The 24,212-nt window shown below is 42.5% G+C and overlaps 2 protein-coding genes across 24 annotated transcripts in view; one reads left to right on the top strand and one right to left on the bottom strand.

The window, feature by feature from the left end:
* CRYZL1 (crystallin zeta like 1) overlaps nucleotides 1-5,955 on the bottom strand; it is a 32,058-nt gene extending 26,103 nt beyond the window's left edge. For 3 of the 9 annotated variants that reach the window (XM_008517109.2, XM_008517073.2, XM_008517101.2), the window contains exon 1: nucleotides 5,119-5,674. In XM_008517109.2, the coding sequence (XP_008515331.2) occupies nucleotides 5,119-5,217 (99 nt within the window). In that variant the 5' untranslated portion in view covers nucleotides 5,218-5,674. Of the gene's footprint in view, nucleotides 1-5,118 lie in introns of all 9 variants that reach the window. The other 6 variants (XR_011533736.1, XM_008517125.2, XM_008517082.2 and 3 more) reach the window with 5 other exon arrangements.
* Nucleotides 5,785-24,212, top strand: part of ITSN1 (intersectin 1) — a 213,911-nt gene continuing 195,483 nt past the window's right edge. For 10 of the 15 annotated variants that reach the window (XR_011533735.1, XR_011533734.1, XM_070597187.1 and 7 more), the window contains exon 1: nucleotides 5,848-6,141. The gene's annotated coding sequence lies outside the window, so the exon portion shown is untranslated. Of the gene's footprint in view, nucleotides 6,142-6,772; nucleotides 7,759-24,212 lie in introns of all 15 variants that reach the window. The other 5 variants (XM_070597188.1, XM_070597191.1, XM_070597197.1 and 2 more) reach the window with 2 other exon arrangements.

Consider the following 24,212-nt stretch of genomic DNA (forward strand, 5'->3'; position numbering starts at 1 on the left):
TGTTACATAAAACTTTTAAATGAAAATAAACTGTTTAAAAATGTAGGCTGATAGCCTATAAAAAGCATGAAGATTTTCTATTTTCTCAGCTATATCAGATTTTAAATATATTTGACATAAGTGCACAAATTGAGGATTATATGTGTGATACTTTAAATTTTCATAATGGCCACACGTTAAACCTATTAAAAAAACCTGAAGAAACAAAAATTAAGACATCTATTTGAAACAATTTTTGGTACAAACCAGAAAGAGGACTTTGCATAAATTAAACACTTGACTATAAATACGCTTCAAGAAAGTAGTTAATAAAAGTACTGATCTTTTAAGGAATTTCTAAAAAAATCAATGGGAAGAAATTTAACATGGTTTCATCTTAGTTATGACAGCAACATGAACTCCACTTGCTTTTTTCCTGCTATACTTCATCCCCCAAGCAGCTCATCCATTAATAATCGTAAATAAAACCTCTACAGCTCATTCTTTATCTGCATTTTCAGACCAAAACTGTTCTGAGTACCAGACCAACCTCAAATTCAACAGACATAAAACTGGACTCATCTTTCCCTCAAACAAGATTTTGCTGTAACAATCTTCAGTCAGCAAGACTATCTTAGGGGCTGGCCCAGTGGTGCAGCGGTTAAGTCTACTCACTCCGTTTCAGTGGCCCAGGGTTTGCTGGTTCGGATCCCGGGTGCGGACCTATGCACCACTTGTCAAACTATGCTGTCACTGGTGGGCATCCCATATATACAGTAAAGGAAGATGGGCACAGACGTTAGCTCAGGGCCAGTCTTCCTCAGCAAAAAGAGGAGGATTGGCAGTAGATGTTAGCTCAGGGCTAGTCTTCCTCAAAAAAAAAAAAAAGACTATCTTAGAGTCTGTCATAATTCCTTCCTCTGTAGTAAGTTATTGACCACAAAGCTTCCTTTTCCTTCATGATGTCCTGGCTCATCTGCTCAGTTTTTGGTTTTGGTGGGTGTCTGCACAAGTGATGTGGTAAGGCTGCAATGCCTCAGGCCCGGGCTGTGGCCACAGGCTGCTGAACGGCTTCATCTCTTTCCCTCATCCGATTCACCTGTTACTCCATGGCCAACTTAATTTCTGAAAGTCTAAACTCTTCTATGTTCAATTTTCTATTATTCCCCAACACAAACTTTATAATACCATGGCCACTTTGGATTCAGTTATAGTGTTTCTGACCCACCTTCATTTTTTTTTTCAAAGATTGGCACCTGAGCTAACAACTGTTGCCAATCTTTTTTTTTCCTCCCCAAATCCCCTAGTACATAGTTGTATATTTTAGTTGTGGGTCCTTCTAGTTGTGGCATGCGGGACGCTGCCTCAGCGTGGCCTGATGAGTGGTGCCATGTCCGCGCCCGGGATCCGAACCAGTGAAACCCTGGGCCGCCGAAGCGGAGCACGTGAACTTAACCACTTGGCCACGGGGCTGGCCCCCAACATTCATTTTTATTTTAAGGAAAGCAAAGATATATTGTCAAGCAGTGAGGGTACAGAATACTGGATGAAGTCAACTCTGAAATCAGGCCCCAGATGCTCATCATCGAGCTGTGACTAGTACACAGCACTCTCATACTAGCTGGCTGGACTGTAAGGGGTAAATCTTCAGTTATGTCGAAGAGGTGACTTAATATTAAGTTTTAACAATGCTTTTACTCATCTGTGAGACTTTTCACACATATCCACACATCAGAGAAAGAAGTATGTCAACCCACATGCCCAAATATTTGGTTAAAAAACATAGCATAATCAAAGTACCTAGCCAGAGCTTTGGTTCAAATACCATACTTTGCAGATTGTAGAGAATGGTAGTGCTAGCTAGATAGGCCAGTTCTGCTTCTTAAAGAGGGAGCTGAATACATGGTCCTAACAACTGGAGGACATCTCCACGTTGTGCAGGCAACGGTCTCTAGAAATCTGTGTCCTCTAAGGACACTTTGCATACACAATGAGTACACAGTTGTTTTGCTGCATACAACTGCACCTGCTGCATACAACTCCTGCCACCAGATGGGCACAGGAGACACAGTGATAGTGGCTCACACTTGGCTAAACCCTGGAAAGCATTTCTAGCTAATAACATGTGTTGTGAGAACTTTTTATTTTCACTTTTTAGGTATCTAATCTAAAACTTAGGAAAATGCATGAAGCTGCATGGTCCCCATCACTAGAAGGATTGAAACAGAGGCTGCATACACACTTACAGTGGCTTCCTAAAGGGGATTCGAGCATTAGGTGAAGGGGATGAGGGATGTGATGACCACACTAAAGCCTCTTCTAATTATGACAATCTAGATTTCTAAGAGCAATATCACGATATACTCAATTAAATTTATACAAGTGTGGCATAATCTTTACATCTCACGCAAACTGAGATCTAAAGATTGGTGAAGAATTAGGAAGGGAAAATTTTTCTTTTTGATATATGCTTTCAACAAGCAAAGAAAGAAGGCATTTGCTTGGAAATATCAAATTGTTGCCTATCTGTGCAACAAGTGGTCTCCAACATGTGTCTATCTAGAACACTGGCTGCTCCCAACAATGACCTCTTTTGAATTTCAAAAGAATTTCTGATTAACTCTCCTATCTCCAAGAGAGATTAACTTTTACTATTTGTTGATTTGCAAATGAGTTTCCACTTAAGAGTTCTTATTGGAGGCACTCCGATGCCAGCACCTCTGGGGAGTGGGGAGTGGGTATGTTGGGGAAGTGGGATGGTCACTATTTCAAAGATTGGAAATCTTTGGTCCAGTTACTATCCAATGCTGGGCCATTTAATATGGTAAGAATCAGAACAATAGAAACTTAACTCTCATTTCCATTTCTGAATTAACATCACAGTTTCCCATATTGTACTACTGGGGAACAATGGAGCCAATGGTATGATGAATGACTGCCTTCCCTTTGTGCTGGCTTAATTATGTGACACTGGGACAACGCAGGTGGTGATGAGGGAGATAAGCAATTGAGGGATCCTCCCTAAATCTCTACCACACTCTCTCTCCTCTCCAAATGACTTAACTGATCTTCTTTTCCACCAACTAACATTATTGCAGTTTGTAAATGCTTATTTAATTTTCCAATTCACTACAGGATCTTAAAGAAACTATTTCTTGCTTCAGATGCAAAATAGGAATTGTAATTTGGATGAAATATTTACTAATAAATTCACAATCAAGAGAATTCACAAGATGTATCATTTATTACAATGTATAAAATAGAAGAAAATTATTTTGCAAGACACCATATTTTAGCATGTGTGGATAAGTGTATTTTTTGCTCTTCTACTCATAAAACTCTCCTTAGCTCAATGTACGACTGTTCATTGGGTCTAGAAAAATCATAAAGTTGTCTTTGAAGTATTCTATGTGGAGTTCACAGGAGCAAGAAAATATTCATTTTTAAGAATTAAAAAAAGATTTCACAACCAACAAAACCAAAACACACCGTGATTTCACAGTGAAACATTTTAAGAATTCCCAAGCTTTCCCACCCTCCTTCTTCAGAGGGGTACACAAACGAAGCAAGACACATTACCACCCAAGGTACGGTACTGGTCTAGAGGCCCAAATGTCTCGAGGTTTTGAACACTCTTCTTCAATCCAGAACTTTAATTCTGAATGCACAGCACAGAGTGTTGTAAAACTACCAAAACATTCCACTGCAAAATGACAGGCAACTTGACCTTGTATGGGGAACTCTGTTTCAAACTGAACATTTCATCCCCTGCTATAAGCTGGAGCAGAGGCATCAATGAGGTGCAATAATGATCATGCACTTCAGTGGATGATGAATAGGAATTAGAAGTCATAACTGACCCCAGTGGGAATCCTGGCTCTCCTACTTATTCATTGCGTGACTTTGGGCTACTTAATTTTAACCTTATGGGCCTTAGATTTCATATCTACAAAACAGAGATAATAATATCAGTTACCTCAAAGGGTTGCTGTAAGGCTTAAATAATACATGCAAAGCATTCAGTATGACACCTGGCACAGGATACGGGTTCAATAAATGTTGGCTATTTTTCCTATTATTTCTGTAAATTGGGCAGAGACCCTCTAACACAGTTGTAAAGTCCATGTCACAGAGCAGCAAAGGGCTTGGGCGGGTGCAACCTCAGCTTTAGCACCTTTTAATTGTCATTGGCGCTGTCCAACGACAGTAGCCACTAGCCACAGGTGGCTCAGGAGAATTGTGTCTAGTCACAATTGACATGTGCTGTAAGCGTAAAATACACATCAGATTTCGAAGACAATATAAAAAAAAAAGAATGTATAATATCTCAATTTTAAATATTTGCTTATGTGTTGTGATAATATTTTGGATATACTGGGTGAAATGAAGCATATTATTAAAATTAATTTCACGTATTTCTTTTCACGTTTTTTATTGTGGCTACCAGAAAACTCAGAATTACCTAAGTGGCTCGCATTGTATTTGTATTGCACAGAGCTGAGGTGGAACCCTGTCACTCATAACGTGGGCTAGCAGCACCTGGGAGCTTGTTAGAAATACAGATCTCAGGCCCCGGTGCAGACCTAGACAATCAGCATCCGCACCGCAACCTGATTCTAGGGTGATTCTACGCCCTGCTCCAGAGTTCTGCTGTTTAGCTTAACGAAGAGGGCAAATCTGGTCCTGGAGTCACATAAACGCGAACACCCTTTCTTTAAGTAATTACTCACCTAAAAAGGAAAGTGAAGGAGGAGGTGGCAGAGAAGGGATAAAGGAGGAAGAAAAAGGAAACTCAAACTACAGGAACAAAAAGAAGCGGGGTGGGGGGAGCGGATCCAAGCTGGGAGATGCAGTGCAAGGGAACCTCCAGCCTTTCGCCTCCATAAATGTGGGGTGGGATGAAAACTGAGACAAAACCTACAATCCAAACCCGTAAGGACCAGGAAATCGTCAGTCAAACCGCCTTACCCGCCCCTCAGCGGCCTTGGCCGAACGAGGCCTCGGCCCGAGCGGGTCTGAGGCTGGGGTGCGATGCGAACCACCATCCGCCCCAAGGCTGGATGGTTTGGCGGGACGTCTCTCGAGTTTTAGCCCAAATCCTTGTTTCCCAAGACACACCACGCGTTTCCCCTGGCTCACCTGCCTCCGACCGGCCCCAACGGCCTGCTCCTTCGCCACCGCCACCTTCGAGTCCTTTCGCAGAGAGCCCGCCCCCTCTGGCCCAGGCGCTGCTCCCATTGGTCAGGCCGCTCGTCACTCCTGGACTCCCCGAGACTGTAGAGAACGCCATAGCAACCGCACTCGGAACTACATCTCCCGGCATGCTCTGCTCGGAGGAGACGCGAGGCTCCGCACCAAGAGCGACCAATAAATGGGCGAAGTTGTAGTCGCCGATGGGTTTCGTTTTATGCAAATTTCAGCGAAAGGCCACACCCTTCCTTCTTCCAACGTATCTCCTTACCACCTTCCTCGGACTGTGACCCGCCTCCCTTTTCACGTCCACATTGTTCTCTCCTTTAAAACCTTCTGTAACTAAGTTGAATGCATCCTAACTAGTGCCTCGCAATGGCAAAGGACAGGGGCACTGAAATCGTACAACAAAATCTCCATAAGCCCGGTCAGGGAAATGCCTGAATAGAAGCCCCTGGTTACGCTTTCTGGGAAGGGGGCGGGGAGGAAGGAGATTCCCACTCCCGCCCCTTTGAGCTTGCTGATTGGTTTATTCGGCTGTCACTCTTTCCTCTTCCATTTTGATGGACTCCTCCTCCTTTGGTTCCCGTGGTGGGCGGGGCCAGCGGTAGGGGCGGAGAGGAGGTGCGGACCCCTTCTTCTGATTGGTAGACTGTTTGTCCCCACCCACCTGTGGGCGGAGATGGAGGCGTGGATGGGGGCGGGGGAGGCAGCCGAGGGAGATGAGGAGATAGGCGGGAGCGAGGGAGGGAGAGAAGGAGGTAGAGAAGAGCGGAGGAGACGGGAGGGAGCGCAGCTTGGTTGCTCCGTAGTACGGCGGCTCGCGAGGGAGAATCCCGAGCGGGCTCCGGGACGCAGGGAGAGGCGGGCGGGGATGGTGTGCAGGGCTGCGGCTCCTGCGTCCCTCCCCGCGGCGAGTGAGCTGCACTGATTCGTCCCCCGGGCGGCAGCGCGGATCCGCCTGGAGATGAGGTGAGGAGCGGGCTGGACGGCGCGGGCCTGGACCCAGGAGGCGGCGGGGGCGGGGGTCGGCGCAGGGGTCGGCGCGATGGCCGCCCGGGGCGCCGGTCCCGCGGCCCGGCGCGCATCTCTCGGGCCGCCCTTCACCCTTTGCCGCGCGCCCGGGAGGCGCGGCACCGGCCGCCCCTGCGCCTCGTCCTTCCCCATCCTCCCGGGGGCGGCCGGCTGGTCGGAGCCGGGAGGCCGGGGCGCCTCGGCGGCCGAGGGGGTGGCGGTCGCGGGACGGGCTTCGGGTTGAATGGGCGTCCGCAGCCTGGCCGGCCGAGCGGGGTCCCTCCCTCCGGAGGGGGACGTGGGGGCGGTCGGTCCTTCCAGGGCTGACCTGGCTGCCCTCGGCCGCCTGAGCGCGGCGGACCGGCCAAACCTCGCCTCCCCGCCAGCCTCCCGGGGATCCGGAGCTCGCGGGGAGCGGCATCGCGCCGCCCGCCTCTCCCCCCGGCCTGGAGTCCCGGCTCATCCCTTTTTGTGTCTCGTGTGCCTGCAAAATCCCTGTCAGTGAAGGGCAGTCAATGCCATTTGGCCCTAAGTCGTCCTGCCCGGGCTGCCTCTGATGGTATTTAACAGAAAGCGGCTTTCCTTTCAGTGGGAGCGCGTCTCCGGGGTCTGCCGCTGCTCCTTCCCTTCTTTACGCGCAGACACGGTTTGATGGTGTGGACCGAAGGCACAATTGCGGTCTCTTCTTGTTTGCACGAGGAAATGTAATCAGAATCCCCAGGAAAAGGAAACCAACGAGGAATGGGTTGTACCTTTCTCTCCTACTTGTTTGCCTTCGGATTAGAAAACAAGTTCGTGGATTACGTAGCCTATGGGCATCTTTTGTTGTGATTCAGACTAAGCTTTGCTTTTGAAGAAATAGATTAGCAGTTTCTCTGTCGAGTTGGAGGCTGTGGAGATTTTTGATACCCTCTTAATATGAAAGTTTCCTTTAGAACTTTGCCATCATCAATGCTATTCCGAAGGCAGCACCAGCCTGAAATTTTAAATATATGCAGACTCGGGACAGATGCGTTTCTTTGTGCTTGTCTGCTGGCATCCTACTCTTGCTGTTTCCGTGGTCAAGACGTAGAAATAATAAAAACAAAACAAGTACAATAAAAAGTATAGATAATAAAAACAACTACCATACAAACAGATGCATCTGGAAAATATCAATTCTGTCAGCTGGGAGGCAGCTTTACTAATCCCTTTGAAAGGATGAAGAACAGGCTCAGAGAGCTCATGGATTACGTAGTGGACAGGGTCTGAGGGCAGGATCTGGAGCCGTGGACCCAGCAAGGCCAGCTGGTTTGTTAGTGCTACCCCTAACCTCTGAAACAGGAGCAATGTATTTGTTAGGATACCTTTATTTTTAGATGACTTAAGGTGCAGAAGCTTAAACACCCCTCAAAGTTATGAAATCTACCTCTCTCTGAGAACAAAATACTATGTTTCTGTTTTAATTTTTTTAATAGTTTACTTGAAACATTTATGTTATTTTGATGGGAGTTTCCTTATAACTAAAAATATGTATGTATATTTAACAGTGAATTCTTTCCATAGGAGGTTTGTAAAGAACCCAGAAACTTTTAGGTAAGCTAAATTGAGAAATGAGGGACACTAATTTAATGATGGCGTTAAAACTATTTAAAACTCCTGTAAGTAGCTCCAGTAAGGAGAGTTTCTGATAGAAAGTTTAAAAGCAAAAAAAGATATTTCTTTATCTAAGAATGTATCTATTGGGATCACTAGGCACATGGTACCTTTACAAAACTCTCATTATTATTCTGCCTGAGTAAGAGAGGAAATGAACAAATTTTTGATGTACTTTGGAACTCTGTGGATTGTTCAGATACTAAGCATTGTGAAATAGGGCATAAAATGAGTGGTAGCAAGTCAGTTCCATGAAATGTTTGTCCTCAGCAGTTTTTTTCCTCGCTGTTGACTAGCAATTTCTTTTTATTAATGCTTATCTCTAATATTGGTAGTAGAATTCTGCTTAGGTTCTTGTCCCCAAATGCCTAGAATGAGGCAAACTCAGATTTCCTATAAGAGGTTAAGGAGGAGGAGGTGCTGGTAAATTCCTCTCCTCTGACTCATGTTTTTCATTTGCTAGATTTGTGAATTATAGAGAATTAATTACGTGAGGTTTATATTACTCAGTTCAGATTGCCCTGCCGTAGAGCTGAAAGACCATTCCTTTCTGAATGGCTCCAGTTACAGGTGGGTTTCTCAAAATCTGGACCTCAGGTCACTTACATCAGCATTAACTGAGGTTCTTGTTAAAAGTAGAGGTTTTTGTCGCCTCACCTCAGAATCAGCCTCCTGGAGGTAGGGCCCTGGAATCAGGATCTCCATCAAGTTCTCCAGGAGTTTCTCCTGCACAGTAAAGTTGGAGAACCACTGATATTGTGCTTGCTTCTCACTTGGCGTCTCCTAAGACCGTCTCCTGAAGAGGACAGCAAGTTTTTCAAGTGACAGAGCAAGTTTTATACCTTAGGCTGCTAATAAAAAACTGACGATGACCTTCACCTATAATAGACGTTTTAGAGGAGCGGAAACTTGGGTTCATCCTTGGATCCCCAGTGCCTAGAATAGTGCCTGGAGAACTCCATGAGATAGTGGAGTGAACTACATGGCAGTGAGGCCACATTTATAAACACTTACTTGTAAAATTAATCTTATCACTTAATAGTCACTGATTTTATAAATTAGGAGTTGAAAGTACCATACACCCAGTCATTTCTGTAAGTTTGGTTGGCTCTGAAATGGAGCGTAGAACGCTCAAGGTGATAAGCTGGAAAGAAGGCTCCCAGTAAGATGTTTGCTTAGAGACTCAAAATGTAAATGTGAGTAGCAGTGTTGTGGTAAATTACTATGCTATTGCTGTATCAAAATAGCATTTTATAAGCTATGAGAAGCCCAACATAATGCTACAAATACTGATTTCCAAAAAATATAGAAAATAGAAAATTGGTACGTTTTCCAATTTCTTTCTTTCTTTTTTGTGAGGAAGATGGTCCCTGAGCTAACATCTGTGCCAGTCTTCCCCTACTTTGTATGTGGGATGCTGCCACAGCATGGCTGGATGAGCGGTGCTAGGTCTGTGCCCGGGATCTGAACCTGTGAACCCTGGGCTGCTGAAGCAGAACGTGCAAACTTAACCACTACACCACGAGGCCGGCCCCCAATTTCAATTTTCATAGTAATAAAATATGACCTCCACTCCCTTCTTTCAGAGTCCAGCATAGGGCCCCATAAATAACAACTTCTATTCTCTGGTTGAGGGTGCTGGATGATTAAGAGCACAAACTCCAGAGGATGTTGGGTTTGACCACACATAGTTTGTGACTTTAGTCACCCAGCCACCTCCCAGTGCCTCAGGTTAAATACTTCTAAGTGTTTGTATAAGTTCTTGAGATGTGTTCATTTAATAAATGGTGTATGATGATGATAAAGAATTGGGGTACATAAAAATGTGTAAAACTCGGAGCTGGCCCCGTGGCCGAGTGGTTAAGTTCTCGCCGTCCACTTTGGTGGCCCAGGGTTTCCACGGTTCTGATCCTGGGCGCTGACATGGCACTGCTCATCAAGCCATGCTGAGGTGGCACCTCACATATCACAACTAGAAGGACCCACAACTAAAAATATACAACTATGTGCCAGGGGGCTTTGGGGAGAAAAAGGAAAAATAAAATCTTAAAAAAATATATATATATATTTGTTATATATAAAACTCAAGTGTCCATTTAATTTTTATGCCACTACACTTAATGGTAGTAAGTAGAATTCCATTGCTTAAAAAAGAAATCTCTTGCTAATTTCTTGATACTACATATGTATAATTTTTTAATTGGATAACCAGACTAAAGATGAAAAGTATTTAATAAACCATCAAATATTATGTAAATGTAAATTTTTTCTAAGTAAAGATAAATCTTGCCATCACTTTCAACTTAATTGTATTATTTCAGAACCAAACTGGTAATCAGTTTATGATAATCAGCTATTATCCCTACGTATTTTAAAGAATTACATGTTTATGGTAGAAAAATTGAAATACAGAGAAGTAAAAAGAAAACTATAGAATACTCATAAATCTACTACCTGAGTACATATCTCTCCAAACCATGTTTTTGTGTGCATGTGGCTATTCATGTACAATTTTTGGTAATAAATATGGGATCCTGCTATATATATGATTGTTCTGTAGCATGCCTTTTTTTTTGCTTAACATCTTATCATGAGTCTTTCCATGTCTATATTGTCAGTTATAATAGTTTAGTAACTGAATACTATTCCATTTTATGGATCTGTGGTAATTTAACCAGTTTATTTTTATTGGTTTGTTTCTTTCTCCCCCCACCGTTATCAATAATTCTGCAATGACCATCCTCTTCCATACTTCTCTGTATATACTTGTGAGATTTTCTTTCTTTAGGGTAATTTTCTAGAGGTGGAATTGTAGGATCAAAGTACATGCTAAATTTTAAGGTTTTGATACATATTTTCAATTTGTCACTTAGAAAGACTGTAGCAATTTCTACTTTGAGCATGGTGTGTGAGAGTTCCATTTCCCTCCCCCTCCCTTTTTGGGAATGATTTCACTAGTGACAAACGTAGTGAATTATTTTTGTTGTTAGGAAGAAGAATGGGATGTTAATGTAACCTGTTTAGTAGTGTGATATGGAAAGTCAGAAAATTCATCCACCGGTAAAAATGAGAGCTAACATTTATCAAGTCCCTTTGCAGCATTTTATAAGCATTAACTCACTCACTCTTCACAAAACTCTAATTTTTTGGATGAATATGCCTTGGAAGCTGAGGTACCAGCAGTTAAGTGACTTAGAGAACCAGCAAGTGGCTGAGCAGATTTGTAACTAGAGGCCAAATCTCTTAGCCACAGTGCTGGACTGCGTATTTCTTAGACATGTTTTGTTGGCATTGGGGTACGGTTCACATTCCTGATTTCTGTTTCGGACTAACCTAGAGGTTCCCTGATGTGTGTTAATTTACAAATTAGGTGGGGGCACAATTTGAATCCTTCTTACTGAGAAGTTAATCACATAAGTTAGCTCACAAATAAGCCTGGTCTGCTGTCTGGGGTTCATCTCTCAAAGCAGCTTGTGAGCCTTTACTCTGTAGTGGTTTTCCTGAAGTGCCCCTGCATGGAAAACAGGCGTCGAGTCGTGGAGAAGATTAGTGCAGTTTGAAAAGGCAGTTCACTGTGGTGTGCACTTGCCTTGGAAACAGAAGACTACACACAGAAGTGTGATTAGGGAGCCAGCCGGGAGTCTGCCCGACCATTTCCATGTTGGCTGTTTTGGAGATTTGAAGTGGCCTGTGGAAGTGCTCTCCAGGACTGCCAGTGCCTCAGTGGAGAGGGATGTCACGGATCCATTGGGAGATCATTAAAAAACCTATTATTAATAAATGTGATGGTGGAATATCATTAAAGTTTTGTTGCTAATGTTTGTAGCCGTCTCACAAAGTGAACTTCAAGCAGCTTAATCTATTGAATTCATCAGTGCTCTTTCAACCACTTTCCTGGTAGAATTAATGATAGGTAGTTTACCTTACTGAGCTATTGCCCAGAGAGAGCGTTCGTGAAATTATATTGGCTTCAGCTCTCTGGCCTGAGTTTGTGCTGCCTAGGGAGCGAGGTGGCACTGCCATGGCTCAATTTTAAGCTGGTCACCGAAACCACTTGTCATTGTGTGGTGTGGGGCTCCACCGAGGCCATCTGGGAGTGTAGGAGTACCTTTCACTCTTCACTGAGCGGTAGAGCTCTCCGTGGAACTGAGGGATGTGACAAAGTTTTGGATTCAGCTGAATTTGAATGTGAAAATAACAAGGGCATAGCAGTTGGTCAAAGTTTTTTTTATCCTTGGTGGTTAAAATTAAACATCCTCTCCTTAATACAAGAGGGCAGTGCTTTTGATCCTCTGTTGCTGTGGTGAGCATGTTGACTTGTTTCTCTATCAGCAATGATTTTGTTCATCCTTGAGTTTCGCTTGCAAGTCCTGGTGACTGGTGGTAAGACATGGATGCAGCTTGTGGAAATTAGCAAAGTCAGCTGGCTTTTAGTGCTATTCTTTAACCCACTTGGTTAAGGATGACAGTGATTCTTATGATAAAAACGTAGAAACAGGAAGCCATGGGACCATTCATTTTGCATGTTTGTGCATGTGTGTGTCTGTGCGTGTGTGTGTGTGTGTGTGTGTGTGTGTGTGTAGGGCTAATTTCTTCTCTCAGAGTCAAGACAGTTTTATTTTATTTCCCGAGCAGTTTTATCGTTCTAACAAGGGCAGTGTGTTGTGTTATAAGCCATTGTATAAACACATAAACCTCATTCCTGTGCATTATCTATAAGAAGAGTTTGTTCATTATGGATCCAATATTTATAAAAATCAATTCATTTCTGCTGTAAACTTTAGATAATAGGTTTTTAAAGCAAGTAATCTTTCAGCTTCTGGAATTATTTGAAACTCAGCTACTCCGTTCTTGTACAAGTGGAGTATTGTATTTTCGTTACTGACATATAAAAGCTATGTAACTAGTTATGAGAGAAACCTTGAAAAATTGACAAAAAAATTAGTACCATTCCTAGAATATGGCAAGTTTCCTTGAGTAAAGGTCCTGCCTCCTTTATTTCTTCTCTCTTCTTCACTTATGATAGTTAATATTAAAGTCAGTAAATAATAATAAATTTATTATAGGTAGTACTGTTTATTTTAGACACCTTAAGACATAGTCATTACAATTGTTGTTTTAATATTCTCTATTTTTATTTTATTTGTTTATTTATTTATTTATTGGTGAGGAAGATTGGCCCTGAGCTAACATCTGTGCCAGTCTTCCTCCAGTCTATATGTGGGATGCCACCACAGCATGGCTGATGAGTGGTGCTAGGTCCACCCTTGGGATCCTGAACCTGTGAACCCTGGGCCACCAAAGAGGAGTGTGTGAACTTAACTACTACACCACTGGGCCGGCCCTTAATATTCTTTAAGTGATTAGAGAAACTGAGGCAGAAGAGAACTTGGTATTGGGGTTACTAGGATGTGAGTTCATAAGGGCAGGGAGTTTTGTCTGTTTTGTTCACTGTCTTATCCCCTGGAACTAGAACAGTGCTTGGTGCACGGTCGACACTCACCAGTTGTTTCTTGGCGCACTGAATAGATTGGTATTTGAGGATCTGACTGCATGGAGGCCAGAGTCACCCAGGTGCAGTGAACAGGGGAGAGGCAGATGAGGAATAAAAGAGATCGGGCGTGGTTTGGATTTTATTCAGAGTCAGTGGGAGTAGGAAGCTGGTGTAAGTTTTAAGCAAGGGAGTTCCATCGTTTGCTTTTGTTTAAAAAGATGGCTCTGGATGTCATGTGGGAGTGGACTGGAGGAGCCTGAGGGAGAAATGTTGAATGGACTTCACTTTCAGTTATCTGTGGATGTTGACATTTCTACCTAGCCTTGAACTCTTTCAGTACCCTGAGGGTAATATGATTTACTCTTTGAGGTCTCGGAGATGGGGTGAGATGAATGGTTTTGTACAAACCTTTTGAAGTTCTCTGAGGAAAAGAGAATCCCATGAAACTCCTATTATTATTGATCAAGTAAAATAAAACAATGTAAAGATCAGGAATTATTTAACTTTTTAAACATTAAATTAATTGAGGTTATGCATATAGATTTCTGATCAGAGAGATTTTCTATTTACATTTCTTGGTGAAGGAAACTTTAAATATGTGGAAATGAATCCTTAAAATAGCTGTTTTACGAATTGAGCGTCCATAGAAGCTATTCCCTTTGAGGAAGATCTAATTTGTAAAATGCTGCCATTGTCCAATCTGGTGTTTTAATTAGTATCAAAGAGAGGGAAATACTGCAGTAATTGTAAGCTGACATTACTTCCTTAGTTCAATTAGTTTTAAACCATAGTCATTGTCTGTTATCTTTAGTTGTTTTGATCTCATTAGATGAAGTCATATTGTAGTTGTGATTTGGTAATTTAAAAAATAACACTTTTTTCTTACTACAAAAGCAGTACATGTTTATTGAAGAAAACTTTTGAAAATATAGATAAGGAAAGAAAAGAGTGTGCCCAGAATCTCTCTATCGAGCGATCATGACTGTTGATTCTCTGTGAGGGTGCACCTGTTCAGATTACCCACAGATCAAGCGTGTAAAGTTTCTCAGTCTGGAGACATGAGGGCTTGTTAGGGACTCTGGGCCCTGAAGGTGGTCCGTGGATGGGGCAACCCAGCATCAGTCAGCCCAGATGTTTGTGGCCCTGGGAGGACGCATCCTGTTGTCACGACACCTTCTAGTTCTTCAAGAGAAACTGGAACGGATTTAATATGAAATCTCCTCATTTTTGTGTGGGCCGCAATTTTTGTTAACACCCTGGAGTTCAGACAATGCATATGTGAATCAGTCTTGTTGCCCTGCCGGTTTGTGAGCTCAGGTACACACAGTTTTGTAGTCAGTGTCTTTCACTTAGTGTGTTGGAATATAGTCCCAAGCCCGAACAGCACACTGCCCTCCAGTGTGTTCCCCTTGCAGTGTGAGATGTACCTATTTCTCTCCAAAAAATCTTAGCCAGTTTTATTTGTTTTAACTTGCATTTTTTGGTACAACCAGTGAGTTTGAACACTTATTAAATGCTTGTTGGCCTTTTACAGATTTACTTGGTAACCAGCCACCTTGCTAGAACTCTTAGTTCCAGTGGTGTTTTGGTCATTTATTCAATGCTTCTCAACCTTTTTAATATCATGGAATAGTACTACCTCATTAGGCCTCATGGCAGGCATCAGTCCCTCAGAGCTGAGGGCATCAGGAGCTTGAGCACACCTCTAACCCATTGAAAGTACTGTGGTTGGGAAGTTCTGAGTTTCGTCAGTGGTTCAGTGAATGTTTGAGCATGTGCTCTGGGCCTGGAATTGATCTAAGTGTCCAGCCTTGAACCAAGACAGCACTTCAGCACTCTAAGACCTCGTGGGCTTTTCATTTCTCTTGGATTTTTCGTGTAGACCATCCTATTTACAAAAGACAGTTTTTAGTTCTAGAATTTATACAGTAACTTACTCTTCAGCTTGTATTTCTATATTGATGTGGGCTCCCAAAAACAGTGGTGAATGCTAGTTACCTTGTAATCTCTTAAATTCAATTTAATTCTCTTAAGTTCTGTTAAACTCTAGACTCTTCGCAGAAGTCTAAAACGGACTTTGGTCACCGGTTCCATATTTTGATGATGAAAAAGCCAAAGCTGGGACTGTGCACTGGGAACTTTTGAAGCATCTGGCTGACCCGACGACACGAATCCCTTCACTGTCCTTTAACCTGCAGATCCCGTCCCCTCCGACTTCTTCCTCCCCACAGAAGACACAGAGGGCTGAACCAGGTTTGGAGACCTGACCCAAGTTGGCCCACTCAGTGTCCCTTTCCTGGAAATCTGAAGTTGGACCCAAGAGAGGGATTTGACCATAATGTGCTCATGGGCCATAAAACTTGGGCTGTATAGACAGTTATGTTCTGCTGTTGTGTCTGGAAACAGAGAAAGGTGGCTTATGGATGGAGAGAAAACAGCAAGTATCTAGAGAGAAGCAGAAAGAGAGAATGCTGCCTGCATGTCTGATGGCTCTAAGCCTTCTCTTCTAGTCCTTTCTGGAGCTGGCTGCTTTCCCGTTCCTGAGTTCTGTGAAGTGCTCCTGTAGTCTTAACATCACCCCTTCCTTCCTCTTAAGTTTAAGCCAGCTGAGATTGGTTCCTCTTACTGTGATTCAAGGGTCCTCCTCTTTCCCAGCACAGTATTCTTTTTCATAATATTACCTTGTCTCTTAGATTTCTTGACTATTGTCTGAGGAATTTGTGAATTTGTTATTTTTTCCGAATAAAGTAACATGAAAAAATTAGGATAGCGAGAAACACAGAAGTACACAAATTTAATCCAATTCAGATAATCGTGATTTTACTGGAAAGGCCATTTTACAAATGTGGTTGCTCCTCTGACCTCTCTTAAACCAGTTCAGATCTCTAGCTGAGAGAAAACAGGAAGGAAGAGATTGTGAATTTACCTCTAAATGTCCTAGAATTTCAGTAGTGTTGTTTCTTTTCACATTTCTCTTATAACACAGTTCTCTTATAACATTTTGACCTCATGCAAAAAACCATACTAGAGACATTCACAGTGTACGGTATTGTGTGTGTCCCCGTAGGGGGTGAGTTTGAGGTCTGTTCAAGTGGGTAGCCGCTGAAACAAGACTCTTAACTTTAATGTGTAAATATCAAGAAATTGAATCACAGAATAGTTGACCTGGGGCTAGGCTTATTCTTAGATTAGCTTTCTGTCTCATGGTGATGTCATATGTCAGGAGTCCTTAACTTTTTAAAAAACTCAGTGCTAAGTTCAAGTAGTCCACTATCCTAAAGGAGTTGGGTGGGGAGGGAAAAAAAAGAAAAGTGATAGGAAAAGGAGGAAAGGATTGTAATAGAAAGCTGACAAAGTTCAGTGCCCCAGTTTTCCTTATTCATAATTATATCCGTCTGAACTTTTTCATTTGCAAGTGGAAGAAGCACAAACTGGCTTAAGGGAAAAAGGAATATGTATTGACTCACATTATCTGTCAAATCCAAGGGTTCTCATTGGCTGGCTTGATCATCTGCCTGAACCAGTCACCATGGCCAGGGGAATGCGTACTCTTATTGGTCGTCCTGGGCCTTTGGGTCTACCTTTTGTACCAGGGGTGGGGTCAGTACCTAAACTCCTGGCATTAACAGACGAAGGGAAAATGGGACCAATTACAAGAAGAAGGAATGCTGTGCAGGCAAAACACGTGTCCAACACGTTCATCGTATACAGTGATCATTTGGAAAGGGGCCAGTGGTGACCTCTTTTTTTCTTTTAAATCATAGTTTTTTTTTTTTTTAAGATTGGCACCTGAGCTAAAAACTGTTGCCAATCTTTTTTTTTTTCTTTTCCTCAAAGCCCCCCAGTATATAGTTGTATATTCTAGTTGTGAGTGCCTCTGGCTGTGCTATGTGGGATGCCCGCCCCAGGATGGCCCAACGAGTGGTGCCAGGTCTGTGCCCGGGATCCGAACCTGCGAAACCCCGGGTCGCTGAAGTGGAGCGTACCAACCCAACCACTTGGCCCCTAAATGATAGTCTTTAATAAAACAATACAAAGATGTCAATGCAATCAAAAGAATATATGAACTTTCTTCTCAATAAAGTTCGCTTTTTAAATTTAAATGCTCAACATGCTGCCCATAGAATTTATGTTGTTTCTCGTTCATTTTAAAACAAAATATATTTTACTATTCTGTGATTGCTCTAGATGGAATGAAGTTTGGGAGACTGATCTGTAATCTGGTTAGATCACCTTTAGTTTAGAACTGAGGACGTTCTTTTCACCAGTTCGACCACTTCTATAATTGTAGGGTTTCTCAGATTTTTTTGGTGCCTAAAGGTGTGTTAGCATTCTCTCGTGGCTCATACTTGGAGGCTTTTTAACTTATGTTTCATCTGGAACTACTGGAAAAGCATGTGTATGCCATGGAAAAGTTGGAGCTGGAAGGGGATATCCTTTCTTCGGCCATTGGCTTTTTTTTGTTAGATTCCAGGAAAGATAGCAACTTGACCTTTTCAGAAGGGATTGGCCTATTTTTGAGAACTTTTTTTGTTGTTCTCAGAGACTGATAACAGTAGGTGGTGAGAGCTTGCGGTATCTTGAAAAATAGGTTGCACTTGCTTTTTAAATGATATTATCTGCACTGTAATTTAGTTCACACGTTCTGATTACAGCAGTTCTATCCAGAAGCTCTAGATCCTGGTCCTTCTTCACTTTATCTGACATTGTCAATTTCCTCCTAGTTTCATTTCCTTCCATGCGCAGCTGGGACCTCAGAGTGGGTCATTTCTGCTATTTCCTTGCCCTGTTGTCCTTCTGTCATTGCTACCCTGCAGACTTTCATCGCTGGACCAACCCAGCTGTCTATGTTCTGTTTCCTGTATTTGTGCTGCTAAAAGGCAGCTGAAGAAAACCATATAAACTTGTGGACTTTTGTCCTGACCCACTTAGCTGCATTCTTCTAAGTATACTCCCTCAACTTTCTCTCCATTCCTCTGCTCCTGCCCAGAGGCATCCAAGCCTTCACCCTCAGGAGTGGTTCTGCCTCCTGTTTGGGCCTCCTGCCTTCTTCCCAAGTAGCTCTTGTCAATCTGTCTTATTCACACTTTACTCTTTGCTTCTTGAGATGCGAGAGAAGGAAAAGGTAGGTGTCTCTTCCCTTCCCGGATTCTAGATGCTGTCCTTTTCTGTTTCCTCTGAGACTTCGTGCTGTTCTCTTGTGCTCATGCCCTTCGAACAGTGCCACCACTGTATCTTGCTTGACTGCTGTGTGCCCGGTGCTGTGGTAGGAGCAAGGAGGACAGCAGCGACAAGCTCCTGTCCTCACTCTATTTATATTTTACTAGGACATCCCTACGTACCCCCCCACCCACCCCCAATCACGTAAATAAGTGATTCCCAGCTGTTGTAAGTGCTATGAAGAAGGCATTTGAGAGGACCTAATCTAGTTCTAGAGGCCAGGGAAGATGTGACATTTACTTGGGATCGAAAGCATGCATAGGAGTTGATCAGGGAAGGCAAAGTTGTTTTCCAGGCTGAGGGACCAGCATGCACACAGGACTTAGGCCACAGAGGAGCACAGTATATTTGAGAAGAAAGCCACTGTGGCTGTCACCAGGAAATAGGAGAGGGAGGTAAGGCCAGACTGTGCAGGGCCTTGTAGGCATGTAAAAAAGGGATTGGTGCCCATCCAAATTATGCTTGTTCTGTCTCCTTTGTTTTCCGTGTCCTCCTGTCCTCTGCTCCTTCCTTCACATCTGCTCAGGTTTGTCTCGCTTGACACTGTGCGCCCTCTGACTGTTGGCATCTCACTTCTTCCTCTAATAGCCGCGTTTCTTGGAAGAGCGGTTTGTGTTGGGTGTTTTCATTCCTGTTCCCCGTTGCCTCCTGGTTCTGCTCTGCCCCTCCATTGTTGGTTCCTGTGCACGGTCTTCCATCCATTTGTTTCTTGACCTTTCCGCAACATTTGACACATCCTTCTTTAGAAACACTCTTCTACTTTGGCTTGCTCTGCCTGATGCTGTGTTTTCTCCCCTCAATTAGGTCTAGGACTTCTCAGTCTCCTTTGAGGGCTTCTATCCTTAAATGTTGCTGTCCCTAGACCTGTTTTTTTCTACCCTTTTTTGACCCTACACTATCTTCCAGGATTGTCATCTCCAGTCTTAGGATTTTAGCTACCTGACTGAATCCTATTATCTGTGCGTACCTGGAGTTCTGTCCTTTCTTCTGAGTTCTAACCCATATCTAACTACCTGCTGTATTCCTTGGGTACTGCGGATTCATATGTCTAAAACAGCCTGCCCGCCACCTTTCTTCTGACCAACGTTGTTCTCTGCCTGTATTTCCCATTTTGGTGAACGATGCTATTATCTACCCTTTTGTTTGTTCTTTCAGCAATTGTTTATTGAGTATCTAATATATATCAATAACTGTGTTAGATACTCTGTGGTATAACAAAAAAATATAGTTGATCTTTGTCCCTTGACAGAGCTCCTAAAACCTTTGGAATTTCCTCAGTGGCAGGAGTGTCTTTTGTCATTCAAAATGAGCCCCTTTGAACCTTAGCTGAGTTGGTACTAATGAAGTGACTTTCAGCCCCCAACTACCAGGCCTCCAGGGAAGGGAGAGGGGCTGGAGATTGAATTCTGTCACAAAGCCAACGATTTAATCAATTATGCATATGATGAAACCCCATATGAAAATCCTAGAATGGTGAGGTTCAGAGGGCTTCTGGTTTGGTGAACACTGTGATGTGCGGGAAGGTGGGCGCCCATTTTCCCCGGGACCAGAGGGCAGGGACTCTCTGCACTTCCCCTCCCCCGTACTTTGCCCTGTGAGCATCTTCCAGTTGCTTGTTCCTGAGTTGTATCCTTTAGAATAAAACTGTGATCACAAGTACAGTGCTTTCCTGAGTTCTGTGAGTCGTTCTGATGAATTATTGCACGTGTAGGGGCCAGGTTGTGGGGCCCCTTGAATTTCTAGTCTGCCTCGCAGAAGTGCTGGTAGCCTGGGGACACTCGAGACTTGTGGCTGGCCTCTGAGGTGGGACCGAGCCTTTAACCTGTGGGTCTGCATTAACTCCAGGTAGTTAGTGTCAGAATTGAGCTGAATGGCAGGGCACCCAGTTGGTGTCAGAGAACTGTTGTTAGAACTCATACTCTGACTACAGAGTCTACCTATCTCTCTACAGTGTGGACTCAGTACCTGTCCGTGAGTCTAATAGGTGGGCAGGCAGTTAGAATTTAGCCATGCAAACTGTCAAGCCTCGACTCTTTCTCTCTGATTCTGTGGTTGGTTGCCAAATTCTGTCAGTTCTGCCCCTGAAATATCTTTTAAATTCATCCTTTTCTGTCCCCACTGGTATTGTCTTAGTCCAGGCCTTTATCATTTTTCACTTTACTGCTTTGCTCTTACTGGCTGCTGCTTCCTGACTGGCCTGGCTTCCCTAATCCACTTGGTTTTACCCACTTCTTGTTGCCAGAGGGGTCCGTTTGTTCACGTGCTGCCTCACAGTAAAATCTTTCCCTGTGGTTTCATCTCCTATGGGGATGGGTTTCAAACGGTGGTATCAGGACCCTTGTATAAAAGTTACTGAGGACCCCAGGAGCTTTTCTTTATATGGATTTTTTATCTGTCTCACTATTTGCTGGATTAGAAATTTAAAAGTGACGTTTACAAAATATTTATTAATTTATTGAAAATATCTGTAATAAATCCATTACATGCTTACATAAATGACAGATTTTTATGAAAACGAACTGTTTTACCAAACGAAAAAAAATTTAGTGGTAAGAGTGGCATTGTTTTACATTTTTGCAAAATCTCTTTAATGTCTGGCGTAATGGAAGACAGCTGGATTCTCATATCTGGCTCCTGCAGTCAGTCTGTTGCGAAATGTTGTTTTGGTTGAAGTGGTGGAAGAAAATCTGGCCTTACACGGATATGTAGTTAGAAAAAGCAGGAGTCTTTTATGGCGTTTTCAGAAAATTGTGGTTATTTTTTTGATATTACACTAAAACTTGACACTGGTAGTTTCTTCAGGGTTAGTTGCAGTGTGGAATCTGGAATCTTATCAGTGAACTTTTCATACTCTGTTACAATAAAATCTGTTGATCCACCTTGCAGTTTGAATGAATATTTTACTCCCGTGTGATTTTGTAACATCATGTGCAAATTGGTCAATTGGGAAGTAGTGGTTCACTGAATTACATAGATCTTCCAAATGTTGATTTATTTCATTAAACAATATCACAAAATTCTATTTGTTAATATCACTACCCATCTTAATAGAAAATTCTCTGAATGTTGGGAAGCAGTCTTGCTCACAATGGCAGATACTAATTTTCCAAATTTTTAATTTTTACCCAAAAGCTCAACTTTTATCATTAGCAACAAGTACTGTCAGTTGTTTTTCTTGAAGTAACACGCTCACTTCATTTTTGAGAAACCATCTGCCAAATATTCAAGTCTGAATAACCATAGTTTTTCTCTTGTCATTCTGCCAAAAAAAAATTGTGTTCCAAGAAAAAATGGCTAGTTGAGCTGGCAACTCACTTACACAAATGTGTTTCCTCCAGACCTTGGTCTTAGTGGGTGTGCCGTCGAAGTGCTTTATGATTGCTTCCCTTTTAGTCACACAGATATTAACATGTATCCTCAAGGGCTAAGATTTATAAAGTAATAATTTTTAATGACTCATCAAGGATATTCTGAAGCAAAACCTTTTTTTTTCTTTTTAAATGTGTGTGTGGCAGTGAGAATACAACGGCTGCTAGGACGGTTTGGTGCCACTGCTAAGGTGGCAGCGGTTTTACCCAGCCTTGTTTTTGTATCAGTGAAACATAAACACAGTGAAAAGGGAAAATAATCTCTGAGTACTATTATGATAATAATTTTGACCTTCTGGACCCCTGAACTCCAGGGATCCAAGGACCACACTGAGAACTGCTGCCTTATAGGATAAAATCTAAACCTTTATGCACAGCCTAAAGGGTGCTTTATGATCCATGCCTGTTGACCTTTCTAGGTTCTTCCTCTTCTTTTCCATCTATACCACCTTTCCTAACTTGCCGCCTGCACCTTAAAGTGTGGTCCTTTTGTCACGTGCACTTACCTTTCCATTTCATTTCCCTCAACCTAGCGTGTTCCTTTGCTCTCTTCTTCTGCCTCCCCCGATGTGTCTCCAGCCTATCCTTATAGGCCAAACTGGGTGTCCCTGGGGTGAAAGCTCCTGCGCCAGCTATTAGTCATTTTCCCTTTGATTCCCACCCGGCTCCCAAACTTTTGACTGTACCTCTTTCCATCTATTTTCTAGGTCCCTCTGATTCATAGTTCCTAACTTCATAATCCTCGTTATAACAGGAAAGCTTTTTACATCCTGTTTGTGACCTAAACTTATTCATGCTAATATTTTGCATTTGAACCTTCTTACCCCTAATTGAATGAAACATTGAACAAATAGGTGGTGGGATATTTTTTTGGAGGCTTCTGCTCTATCAGAAATGGTATTATAGTTAGGTCTAGCCTGAAGAATAAACTTGGTTTCCTTTAATAACTATATGAATGATGCCCATTAGGAAGCTCTTCTGGTGTCCTCTGGATTCTGGGTTATATGCAGCTGAGTTCATCTGATAAGTGACCTTTGGAAAAGTAATTAGGGTTGTGCTCAGCTTATGTAAAGTATGCTTTAGAGTGACTTCTGGTGTTATTTGGCTCACATCCATCACCCCACACATACTCAGGAGTGTTTTGCTGAGTACCTGTCATGTCTCAGGTATTTTGCAAGAGACTTTCACATATTCCGTCTAAAATTTATTTTCCACAATTCTGTGAGCTAGATGGCAAATACCCTTATGTTGCAGATGAGAAAACAGACCTCACGTTTACTGCCATTTGTAATAATGAAAATGTTACAAGTGGCATATTAGGTAACTGAACTTCAATAAAAAATTCTCGAGTTAACCACAGAAGTAAATAGGAGTCTTATAACATGGTGAAATGACACTTGGTATAAATGAGCATTATCAGGTAGGCACATTTCAGGGCTCTAGTCTATCTTTTAATTCTAGAAGGAGCAAGAATTGTTTGTAAAGGATTGTTCTAGATATGGCCTAAAAGTTCCTTCAAATTCTGAGGTCCTGTAACTCTAGACAGTTGTAGCAATGCTAAATATATCAGGCAGTTATGGCTGTAATTATTGCTCAGAAAATGAAATCTATAAACTCTAGCATTGTGTTCATATTGGTTTTATTATGAAATACATTACCTTTTAGATTTCTTCTCAAGTTTGAGATTCAGCTTACAAAGCTATTAACTGATATGTAATTATACTGTAAATTATGTGTTTGAGTTAGATGGGCCTTTAGGCCCTGACTTTGCTGGTAAATGTAACCTCTTATAATTACAGTCAAGATGCAATCCAGATACTCCTGGAAATAGACTGTTGAGTCAGAATATCCTGAATAGTCTTGTCAGATTCAAAAATGTTAGAAAAGGGCCAGCTCTGTGGCCGAGTGGTTAAGTTTGCGCGCTGTGCTGCGGCGGCCCGGGGTTTGGATCCTGGGCACAGACATGGCACTGCTTGTCAGGCCACGTTGAGGCGGTGTCCCACATCCCACAACTAGAAGGACCTGCAACTGAGATATACAACTATGTACAGAGGGGGTTTGGGGAGATAAAAAGCAGAAAAAAAAAAAAAGATTGGCAACAGTTGTTAGCCCAGGTGCCAATCTTTGAAAAAAAAAAAATGTTAGAAAAGATCTAAATCAAAATGGTAAAATGGCATTCACCCATCTAGTTTTGGGCTTACTTCTTTGTGACTTTCCTAAACCTGATTAAAGAAGCAAGTTCTAGAACCAAGAGTTACTTAAAAGATTTGTGTAGACAGTGGGGATTAGAACATGAAAGTGACATATCAAAA

This window comes from Equus przewalskii, chromosome 27 (genome assembly GCF_037783145.1).
Source record: "Equus przewalskii isolate Varuska chromosome 27, EquPr2, whole genome shotgun sequence".
Lineage (NCBI taxonomy): Eukaryota > Metazoa > Chordata > Mammalia > Perissodactyla > Equidae > Equus > Equus przewalskii.